The 12,197-nt window shown below is 52.9% G+C and overlaps 1 protein-coding gene across 1 annotated transcript in view; it reads left to right on the top strand.

Moving 5' to 3' along the window:
- Positions 1 to 5,448: 5,448 nt before the first annotated feature.
- LOC129715728 (LIM/homeobox protein Lhx2-like) overlaps positions 5,449 to 12,197 on the top strand; it is a 10,898-nt gene continuing 4,149 nt past the window's right edge. Inside the window, 3 exon segments of the mRNA XM_055665580.1 lie at positions 5,449 to 5,925; positions 9,168 to 9,529; positions 11,671 to 11,864. Coding sequence (XP_055521555.1) covers positions 5,744 to 5,925; positions 9,168 to 9,529; positions 11,671 to 11,864 — 738 coding nt within the window. The 5' untranslated portion in view covers positions 5,449 to 5,743.

Consider the following 12,197-nt stretch of genomic DNA (forward strand, 5'->3'; position numbering starts at 1 on the left):
ATGTTTCCCGCGTTATTTATGACAGATCTGTATCCTTTGACGTCCTTCTTCACTGCCCGCAACTTCATCAATGTTTGTTATCTACTAATCAAGCCACGACATTTCCATCCAAGTTATTTACAACTATCACAAACCCTAACCCTGACCCTATCCCTGATACGTAAACTCACTCAGGGTCCTTGTATGGGCCAATTGACCCCGAGCTCCCCTCTTATTATAAACTGCGTCTAAAGCCTTGGGACTCACTTTAATCTGACAAGTCAAAGACATTTCATGGCACCTCCTGTCCTTTCTCATCTCCTGCTTAAATATGTTATTGCTGTCCTCACATTCCTCAAAGGTTGCATCTTCCTAAACTTTCTGTTCCATTACCGGCCAAATTTAAAACTGTCTGACAATAGTCAATAGACGATAGGTGCTGGAGTAGGCCATTCGGCCCTTCGAGCCAGCACTGCCATTCAATGTGATCATGGCTGATCATCCCCAATCAGTACCCCGTTCCTACCTTCTCACCATATCCCCTGACTTTCTGTTCCATTACCGGCCAAATTTAAAACTGTCTGACAATAGTCAATAGACGATAGGTGCTGGAGTAGGCCATTCGGCCCTTCGAGCCAGCACTGCCATTCAATGTGATCATGGCTGATCATCCCCAATCAGTACCCCGTTCCTACCTTCTCCCCATATCCCCTGACTCCACTATCTTTAAGAGTCCTATCTAGCTCTCTCTTGAAAGTATCCAGAGAACCGGCCTCCACTGCCCTCTGAGGCAGAGAAATCCACAGACTCATAACTCACAGTGAGAAAATGGGTATGGAGAGAAGGCAGGGATGGGATACTGAGTTGGATGATCAGCCATGATCATATTGAATGGCGGTGCAGGCTCGAAGGGCCGAATGGCCTCTACTCCTGCAACTATTGTCTATGTTTCTATGTTTCTATGTTCTGGTTGAGGTGTGGAGTGTGGAGGGTCACATTATTCACGGTTGACGGTCTGTTACACCCCCCCCCCCCTAGTGTACGGGTCCCACCGAACGCCCAAGAGGGACAATTATCCGTTAATGTGTCATCCACCATCGGGTCCCTCAGGGGAGATACACCAGCCAATGGGCGGGCTGGGCCTTGTCAATGTAAGCAGGTGTGCGCAGGTAAGCCAGGTATCCCGTGCCGACCAGGAGCTGGGATCGGGATCACCGCATCTCCGTGTCTCGGCGTAGACACCCCCACCACCAAGTCACCGAGCGGCCAGGACACCCCCTCCACAGCGGCAGGTAAGTGAACACTTTACCTGTAACGTTTCCCCCTCCCCCGTTGCTGAGGTGCTCACCTGAACCTCCGTGCCGTTGTTACCTGGGTGGGTGTGTGGGGAGCAATCTCCAAGTGAAGCTGGGATTTTAATTAGTGGGTATCAGAGCGAGGTTGCGGGAGGACTTGTTGAATGAATCGCTCAGACAGATGGCTTTTGTCCCTTGCTGGCTCCGGTTTCATTATCCAGGCTCTCGTTATCATCAACGGCTTGGGCTGCTCTGAGCTCTGCTGAAACCTGCCGATATCCGAAAACTTCCAGCCCTTTTTCAATGTTGATGCCTCTGTTTCTGGATCAAACCCACTTTCCTCTTTCTCTATCGAATCCCTGCGTTTCACTTATGGATCTGCAGGCATTATTCAAAGAGGTTCATTCCCGGCGAGATCCTCCTGCAGTTGTACAGGGCCCTAGTGAGACCACACTTGGAGTATTGTGTGCAGTTTTGGCATGCTGGCCTTCAAAACAAGAGGAGTTGAGTATCGGAGCAAAGAGGTCGTTCTGCAGTTGTACAGGGCCCTAGTGAGACCACACCTGGAGTATTGTGTACAGTTTTGGTCCCCTAATTTGAGGAAGGACATTCTTGCTATGGAGGGAGTGCAGCGTAGGTTCACCAGGTTAATTCCCGGGATGGCGGGACTGTCATATGCTGAGAGAATGGAGCGGCTGGGCTTGTACACTCTGGAGTTTAGAAGGATGAGAGGAAATCTTATTGAAACAATAATAAGATTATTAAGGGTTTGGACACGCTAGAGGCAGGAAATAACTTCCTGATGTTGGGGGAGTCCAGAATCAGGGGCCACACAGTTTAAGAATAAGGAGTAAGCCATTTAGAACGGAGATGAGGAAACACTTTTTCACCCAGAGAGTTGTGAGTCTGTGGAATTCTCTGCCTCAGTGGCCGGTTATCTGGATGCTTTCAAGAGAGAGTTAGATCGGGCTCTTAAAGATAGCGGAGTCAGGGGATATGGGGAGAAGGCAGGAACGGGGTACTGATTGTGGATGATCAGCCATGATCACATTGAATGGCGGTGCAAGCTCGAAGGGCCGGATGGGCTACTTCGACTATGTGAAGGGGCTGCTCCTCAAGTATTGGCTACATTTTATCCCCACACTCCTGATATTTGGGCATCCGGTACAGAGGGGGGGTCGGGGATCTCCCTGTCCGTCTGCTCCTGGGTCTGGTCAAGATGGTCATTCACGGGTCCAGGCAGCGGGCAGTCTATGGCCACACCGGGGTCGGCTGCCCGCCCCTTGTCTGGGCCTACGTCCGTGCCCGCGTGTCCCTGGAGAGGGAACACACACGCGGTGACCACGGGGACTCTGGAGACCGTACGTGAATGCTGGTCACCGCGGGAGGTTGAGTGTCTTGTTGATAAAGTTGGCGTTATATTAATGTGTTGATCATTTGTTTGTACATAGGCAGACTTTGTTTGTGTTAATACTCTGTATGAGTATAGAAACTTAGGTGCAGGAGTAGGCCATTCGGCCCCTCGAGCCAGCATTTTTGTCTAACTTATAGTAATAATGGGCTGTTATTGTTCAGAGTTTGTTTGACGTCGTGTTTAATAAACTGATGGCTGTGGGGAAGTAGCTGTTCCTGAACCTGGATAAACAATAGACATTAAGATCATAAGGTCATAAGGAATTAGGTCGAAGAATTAGGCCATTCGGCCCTTCGAGCCAGCACCGCCATTCAATGTGATCATGGCTGATCATCCACAATCAGTACCCCGTTTCTGCCTTCTCCCCATATCCCCTGACTCCACTATCTTTAAGAGCCCTATCTAGCTCTCTCTTGAAAGTATCCAGAGAACCGGCCTCCACCGCCTTCTGAGGCAGAGAATTCCACAGACTCACAGAGTCCCTGCAACCTGTTTCTCTCGCGGTCCACAGACTCAACAGCCGCCTGCCTCAGTTGTTTAATACTCAGTATATTGGATATTTAAGAATATTTATTTTACACCAGTCCCATGCTGGTGAGCTTGTTGCTATTGATTTGTATTGGACATGTTATTCTTGCAAATAATTGATTTAAAATAAAAACAGTGTATCCAGCTGCTCCATCCCACAAAGTTAACTTTCAGTTGAGTTTATTGTCACGTGTAATGAGGTACAGCGAAAAGCTTTTGTTGCGTGCTAACCAGTCAGCGGAAAGACAATTCATGATTACAATCATGCTGCCCTCAGTGTACAGATACTAGATATAGACAATAGACAATAGGTGCAGGAGTAGGCCATTCAGCCCTTCGAGTCAGATAGAGCTCTAGGGGCTAATGGAGTCAAGGGATATGGGGAGAAGGCAGGCACGGGTTATTGATTGGGAACGATCAGCCATGATCACAATGAATGGTGGTGCTGGCTGGAAGGGCCGAATGGCCTCCTCCTGCACCTATTTTCTATGTTTCTATGAGCCAACACCGCCATTCACTGTGATCATGACTGATCATCCACAATCAGTACCCCGCTCCTGCCTTCTCCCCATATCCCCTGTCTCCGCTATCTTTAAGAGCCCTATCTAACTCTCTCTTGAAAGCATCCAGAGAACCGGCCTCCACCTCCCTCTGAGGCAGAGAATTCCACAGACTCACCACTCTCTGTGAGAAAAAGTGTTTCCTCGTCTCCGTTCTAAATGGCCGACCCCTTATTCTTAAACTGTGTGTGTGCCCCTGGTTCTGGACTCCCCCAACATCGGGAACATGTTTCCTGCCTCTACCGTGTCCAAACCCTTAATAATCTTATATGTTTCAATGAGAAACCCTCTCATCCTTCTAAACTCCAGGCCGTTCTAAATGGCCTACCCCTTATTCTTAAGGAGAGGGGGAATGGGAGGGGATTGTCCCACAGGGGACCAGTATGGATGGGCTGAATGGCCCGCTGAATTATACGTGTGGGTGGTACTTCCACAGCTCAGTGTCCACTTGTTTGTTGTAATGAAGGTGCGAGTTGCGGTGATCCTGGGCACATGAGGCCGGCTAACATCGCAGCCACAGCTCCCTGCTGATGGACGGAGACTGCAGTTTCCATTACTCTGCCATGTTGGCCCATGGCTTCCCGGAGGGAGAGATGCCCGAAAACGTGTTGGAGGAAGAATTGGCACCGCAGACACCCAACCTCAACATGGACCTTGAACAGGTAGGGTGACCAGTGGGGGGGGAGGGGATATTAGGTTAAGCAGCTGAGTTATAGAAACCTAGACAATAGTTGCAGGAGGAGGCCATTCGGCCCTTTGAGCCAGCACCGCCATTCAATGCAATCATGGCTGATCATCCACAATCAGTATCTCGTTCCTGCCTTCTCCCCATATCCCCTGACTCCGCTAGTCCCTGGAGCTCTATCTTTTAACTCCATCCAGTGATTTGGCCTCCACTGCCCTCTGTTGCAGAGAATTCCACAAATTCACAACTCTCTGGGTGAAAATGTTTGTTCTCATCTCAGTATTAAATGACCTCCCCTTTATTCTTAGACTGTGTGGCCCCTGGTTCTGGACTCTCCCAACATCGGGAAATTTTTTCCTGCATCTAGCTTGTCCGACCCTTTTATAATTTTATACGTTTCCATAAGATATCCCCTCATCCTTCTAAACTCCAGTGAATAGACAGTAGGTGCAGGAGTAGGCCATTTGGCCCTTCAAGCCAGCACCGCCATTCAATGTGATCATGGATGATCATCCACAATCAGTACCCCGTTCCTGCCTTCTCCCCATATCCCCTGACTCCACTATCTTTAAGAGCTCTCTCTTGAAAGTATCCAGAGAACCGGCCTCCACCGCCCTCTGAGGGAGAGAATTCCAAAGATTCACAACTCTCTGGGTGAAAAAGTGTTTCCTCATCTTCGTTCTAAATGGCTTACCCCTTATTCTTAAACTGTGGCCCCTGGTTCTGGACTCCCCCAACATCGGGAACGTGTTTCCTGTCTCTAGCGTGCCCAAACCCTTAATAATCTTATATGTTTCAATAAGTTTACCTCTCATCCTTCTAAATTCCAGAGTATACAAGCGCAGCCGCTCCATTCTAACAACATATGACAGTCCCGCCATCCCGGGAATTAACCAGGTGAACCTACGCTGGGCTCCCTCAATAGCAAGAATGTCCTTCGTTAAATTTGGAGACCAAAACTGCACACAATACTCTGGGTGTGGTCTCACTAGGGCCATGTACAACTGCAGAAGGATCTCTTTGCTCCTATACTCACTAGGGCCCTGTATAACTGCAGGTTAGATGCAGCTCTTGGAGCTAACAGAATCAAGGGGATATGGGGAGAAGGTAGGAACGGGGTACTGATTGGGGATGATCAGCCATGATCACATTGAATGGCGGAGCTGGCTGGAAGGGCCGAATGGCCTACTCCTGCACCAGTTCTCTCTGTTGTTGTGTGTTTCTATGTATTGTCCCACCGTGCCTGTCTTGGTTTGCGTAGGCAGTTCCACAGGACCTGTCGATGGAAGCAGCGGTGTGTGCCGGCTGCGGGGAGCCCATCTACGACCGCTATGTGGTGTTCGCGGTGGACAAGCCCTGGCATGGACGCTGCCTCAAGTGCTGTGTGTGTCACCTCATCCTGGGCTCCGAGCTCACCTGCTTCTCCAAGGATCAAGACATCTACTGCAAGGAAGATTACTACAGGTGAGATTCCGCGCTAGGTGATAGACTGACAGATGTGAGACCTATAGGTGGGAGACCGACAGGTGGGAGACTGACAGGTGTGAGTGACAGGTGAGAGACTGACAGGTGTGAGTGACAGGTGGGAGACCGACAGGTTACAGACTGACAGGTGTGAGTGACAGGTGACAGACCGACAGGTGAGAGTGACAGGTGACAGACCGACAGGTGGGAGACCGACAGGTGTGAGTGACAGGTGACAGACCGACAGGTGTGAGTGACAGGTGAGAGACTGACAGGTGACAGACTGACAGGTGACAGACCGACAGGTGACAGACCGACAGGTGTGAGTGACAGGTGAGAGACCGACAGGTGGGAGACCGACAGGTGACAGACTGACAGGTGACAGACTGACAGGTGACAGACTGACAGGTGGGAGACTGACAGGTGGGAGACTGACAGGTGATAGACCGACAGGTGTGGGAGACTGACAGGTGACAGACCGACAGGTGACAGACCGACAGGTGACAGACCGACAGGTGGGAGACTGACAGGTGACAGACTGACAGGTGACAGACTGACAGGTGACAGACTGACAGGTGACAGACTGACAGGTGGGAGACTGACAGGTGGGAGACTGACAGGTGGGAGACTGACAGGTGGGAGACTGACAGGTGTGAGCCTGACAGGTGAGAGACTGACAGGTGGGAGACTGACAGGTGGGAGACTGACAGGTGACAGACCGACAGGTGGGAGACTGACAGGTGACAGACCGACAGGTGGGAGACTGACAGGTGGGAGACCGACAGGTGACAGACTGACAGGTGGGAGACTGACAGGTGACAGACTGACAGGTGGGAGACTGACAGGTGACAGACTGACAGGTGACAGACTGACAGGTGACAGACCGACAGGTGGGAGACCGACAGGTGGGAGACAGGTGGGAGACCGACAGGTGACAGACTGACAGGTGGGAGACTGACTGACAGGTGGGAGACTGACAGGGGAGACTGACAGGTGGTGTGAGAGACTGACAGGTGTGAGACGGACAGGTGAGAGACTGACAGGTGGGAGACAGACTGACAGGTGGGAGACTGACAGGTGACAGACCGACAGGTGACACTCTGACAGGTGAGAGTCCGACAGGTGGGAGATTGACAGGTGGGAGACCGACAGGGGAGAGACAGTGACAGGTGACAGACCGACAGGTGGGAGACTGACAGGTGACAGACTGACAGGTGGGAGAGACAGGTGACAGACCGACAGGTGGGAGACCGACAGGTGGGAGACCGACAGGTGGGAGACCGACAGGTGACAGACTGACAGGTGACAGACTGACAGGTGTGAGTGACAGGTGACAGACCGACAGGTGACAGACCGACAGGTGTGTGAGTGACAGGTGACAGACCGACAGGTGGCAGACCGACAGGTGTGAGTGACAGGTGACAGACCGACAGGTGGGAGACCGACAGACAGAGAGGTGGGAGACCGACAGGTGGGAGTGACAGGTGACAGACCGACAGGTGACAGACCGACAGGTGAGAGACCGACAGGTGGGAGACCGACAGGTGACAGACCGACAGGTGACAGACTGACAGGTGACAGACTGACAGGTGACAGACTGACAGGTGGGAGACTGACAGGTGACAGACCGACAGGTGAGACTGACAGGTGAGAGACTGACAGGTGTGAGTGACAGGTGACAGACCGACAGGGGGGAGTGACAGGTGACAGACCGACAGGTGGCAGACCGACAGGTGGGAGACTCTGCTGGCAGCCCAACACCCCCTCCCCATGTTGTGACCCCCCTTGTGTGTGCGTGTGACCCTGTGTGAGTGACCCTGTGTGACCCTGTGTGTGTGACCCCCCCGTGTGACCTCTGTGTTTTTTTCTGTGGATGTACGGAAACTTAATTATATATTTTATGTAAAGTAATTTGGTTTCAACGTGAGTTGATTTAAACGTGCTATATAAATAAATAACATTTACTTACTTACTGTATGACCCCTGTGTGTGTCTCCCCTGTGTGACCCTGTGTGACCCCATGTGAGCCCTGTGTGACCCGGTATGACCTCTGTGTAACCCCTATATGACCCCGTGTGTGACCCCTGTGTGACCCGGTGTGTGTGACCCCCTTGTGACCTCATGTGACCCCCGCGAGACCCCTGTGTGACCCCCATGTCACACCCCTGTGTGACCCCCCGTGTGTGACCCCGCATGTGCGTGACCCCATGCGACTCCTGTGTCACCTCTGCGTGACCCCATGCGACCCCATGTCACCCCCCTTGTGTGACCCCATGCGACCCCCGTGTCACCTCTGTCACCCTCGTGACCGTCCATGCGACCCCATGTCACCCCTGTGTGACCCCATGTGTGGACCCCATGCGTCCCCCCTGCGTGACCCCCATGCGACCCCCTTGTGACCCCCCCTGTGTGACCCTGTGTCACCCCCTGCGTGACCTCATGCCATGCGACCCCCGTGTGTCACCCCTGTGTGACCCCATGCATCCCCCGTGTCACCCTGTGTGTGACCCCATGCGACCCTGTGTCACCCCGTGTGACCGGTGTGTGTGACCCCCCCTGTGTCACCCCTGTGTGTCCCCCACCCCGTGTCACCCCACTGTGTGACCCCATGCGACCCCTGTGTGACCCCACCCCTGTGTGACCCTGTGTCACCCCCATGTGACCCCGTGTGTGTGACCCCATGGGTTGTCACCCCCGTGTGACCCTGTGTCATGACCCCATGCGACCCTGTGTCACCCCATGTGACCCCATGTCACCCCCGTGTGACCCCATGTGTGTGACCCCATGCGACCCCTGTGTGACCCCATGGGTCCCCATGTCACCCCCGTGTGACCCCGTGTGTGTGACACCATGCGACCCCTGTGTCACCCCTGTGTGACCCCATGTCACCCCCGTCCCCATTTGTGTGACCCCATGCGACCCCATGTCACCCCCGTGTGACCCCATTTGTGTGACCCCATGTGACCTCTGCGTGACCCCATGTCACCCCCCATGTGACCCCGTGTGTGTGACCCCATGTGTGCGTGACCCCATGCGACCCCATGTCACCCCCATGTGACCCCATGTGTGTGACCCCATGTGACCTCTGCGTGACCCCATGCGACCCCATGTCACCCCCATGTGACCCCGTGTGTGTGAGACCCCATGCGACCCCTGTGTCACCCCCATGTGTGACCCCGTGTGTGTGACCCCATGCGACCCCTGTGTCACCCCTGCGTGACCTTCTCTGCTTCTCTCTGCAGGACGTTCTGCGTGAAGCAATGCTCTCGCTGCCAGCTGGGCATCTTGGCATCGGAGATGGTGATGCGGGCCAAGGACGAGGTGTACCACCTCAGCTGCTTCACCTGCGCAGCGTGCGGGCGTGCGCTGGTCACGGGGGACCTCTTCGGCACCAGCCACGGCCTGGTCTACTGCCAGGAGCATTTCCAGCCGCCCGGCCGTGAGGGGGATGACTCACGGCTGATGGACAGCCTGGCAGAGCTGGCCCTCAGGGGCATGGAGGGGGTGGAGGTCACCCCTGGGGATGCCGAGTGGCTGGGGACGGGCGGCGGACGCAAGCGCAGCTCCGGGGATCTCCAGCCCGAGGGGGATGACCTCTACCCAGGTACGTCAACTTGTCACCCGTTCACCCCAAGCTCAATAACACCAGCGATAACCGGGAACCAGTCCCTTGGAGCTGACCTTAAATCCCATCCCTGGCCAAGGCACACAGCTTCCGGGAGCTGCACCCTCATCCCATTGTTTATAGAGTCACACAGCACCCAAACCGGCCCTTCAACCCAACCCATGCGAGCCAGCACCGCCATTCAATGTGATCATGGCTGATCAACCCCCATGGTGGACAGAAATGCTGGAGAAACTCAGCGGGTGCGGCAGCATCTATGGAGCAAAATAAATAGTGAACGTTTCGAGCCGAAACCCTTCTTCAGACATAGGGTGGGGGAGTGGGAAAAAGAAAGGAAGAGGAGGAGCCAGAGGGCTGAGGGAGAGCTGGGAAGGGGAGGAGACAGCAAGGGCTACCGGAAATTGGAGAATTCAAGAGGGAGGTGCTGCTCCTCCAATTTGGGAGAGCTGGGACTCACTCTGGCCGTGGAGAGAGACAGAAAGCAAGGGGAGGGGGAGTTGAAGTGCTGAGAGGGGACATCAGGTTGGTTAATGCGGAAAGGTGTTGGGGAAAATTCAATGCTTTATGCCACTAGGGTGCAGACTGCCTAAGTGGAATATGAGGTGCTGCTCCTCCAATTTGCGGTGGGACTCACTCTGGAGTGAAAAAGTGTTTCCTCATCTCCGTTTTAAATGGCCGACCCCTTATTCTTAAACTGTGTGTGAGGCCCCTTGTTCTGGACTCCCCAACATCTGGAACATGTTTCCTGCCTCCAGTGTGTCCAAACCCTTAATAATCTTATATTTCAAAAAGATGCCCCTTGATCCTTCTAAATTCCAGAGTGTACAAACCCAGCTGCTCCATTCTCTCAGCATATGATAGTCCCGCCATCCCGGGAATTAACCTGGTGAACCTACGCTGCACTCCCTCAATAGCAAGAATGTCCTTCCTCAAATTAGGGGACCAAACTGCACACAATACTCCAGGTGTGGTCTCACTAGGGCCCTGTACAACTGCAGAAGGACCTCTTTGCTCCTATACTCAACTCTTGTTCTGAAGGCCATTGGCTTTTTTGACTGCCTCCTCTACCTGCATGCTTACTTTAGAGGGATATGGGCCAAACGTGGGTAGGTGGGACATGCAGGAAGGAACTGCAGATGCTGGGTTGCACTGAAGATAGACACAAATTGCTGGAGTAACTCAATGGGTCAGACAGCAACTCTGGAGAGAAGGAATAGATGGTGTTTCAGGTTGCATGCTTACTTTCAGTGACTGACACAAAATGCTGGAGTAACTCAGCGGGCCAGGCAGCATTTCTGGATAGCTGTAGATCGCATTGATGGTGGGGAGGTCAGTAGTTGCGATGGGGATACTGTGGATAGGGTGAGCTGTTTTAAATACCTGGGAGTCCACATCTCTGAGGATATGACATGGACATCACTCGTGAGTAAGGCAAGGCAGCGCCTTTACCACCTCAGGCAATTGAGGAAATTCAGAGTGTCTCTGAGGATCCTCCAGTGCTTCTACGCAGCGGCGGTGGAAAGCATCTTGTCCGGGAATATTACAATCTGGTTTGGGAATTGCTCTGCCCAGGACAAGAAGGCTCTGCAGAGAGTAGTGCGTTTGGCCGAACGCACTATGGGAACTTCACTCACCCCCCTGCAGGAACTATACAACAGGAGGTGCAACTCCAGAGCCAACAATATCATGGGAGACCTCTTCCACCCCTGCAACGGACTGTTCCAGCTGCTACGGTGAGGCAAACGCCTCCGTTGCCATGCGGTGAGAACAGAGAGGTTGAGAAGGAGTTTCTTCCCAGAGGCCATTCGGACTGTAAACTCCTATCTCACCAGGGACTAACTTTACTGAACCACTCTACTGCTTTTTTAAAAATTGCTGTTCTTTTTTTCCCTTTTTCCTTCCGCCCACAATATTTAATATGTAAAAGAATATGTGATTCAGTTCCATTTTGTTTGTAGTTTGTTTGTTGCACAAAGTCCGTGAGCATTTGCCACTTTTCATTTCACTGAACATCTCGTACGTGTATGTGAGGAATGAACTTGCCTTGACTTGGACGGGGCAGTGCCCACCAGCGTTTAGTTTTTGCCGAGTGTGTCAATGTGTGTCCTCTGTGGTTACAGTCTACAGCGAGGGGGACCAAGTGGGCGGAGATCCTCGCTACTCTGGGCAGCGGAAGGCCAAGCGTATCCGTACTTGCTTCAAGCATCACCAGCTCCGTACCATGGAATCCTACTTTGCTGTTAAGCACAACCCTGATGGCAAGGACTGGGAGGAGCTCTCCAAAAAGACCGGGCTACCCAAGCGGGTTCTGCAGGTGAGCAGGGGTCAGGCACACACTCGTACAGTCATAGATAGGTTGTAGAGTCATTGTGACAATCACAGATAGACAATAGACCATAGACCGCCCAGCCATGCTGTAACCCGACCACAACTGCACACTACACTCCAAACACTCCCTCAACAAAGTCCTACGGAGCAACAGACAATAGACAATAGGTGCAGGAGGAGGCCATTCGGCCCTTTGACCCTTTGACCCAGCACCGCCATTCAATGGGATCATGGCTGATCATCCCCAATCAGTACCCCGTCCCTGCCTTCTCCCCATATCCCCTGACTCCGCTGTCTTTAAGAGCCCTATCTAGCTCTC

Source organism: Leucoraja erinacea, unplaced genomic scaffold (assembly GCF_028641065.1).
Source record: "Leucoraja erinacea ecotype New England unplaced genomic scaffold, Leri_hhj_1 Leri_135S, whole genome shotgun sequence".
NCBI classification, from domain to species: Eukaryota; Metazoa; Chordata; class Chondrichthyes; order Rajiformes; family Rajidae; genus Leucoraja; species Leucoraja erinaceus.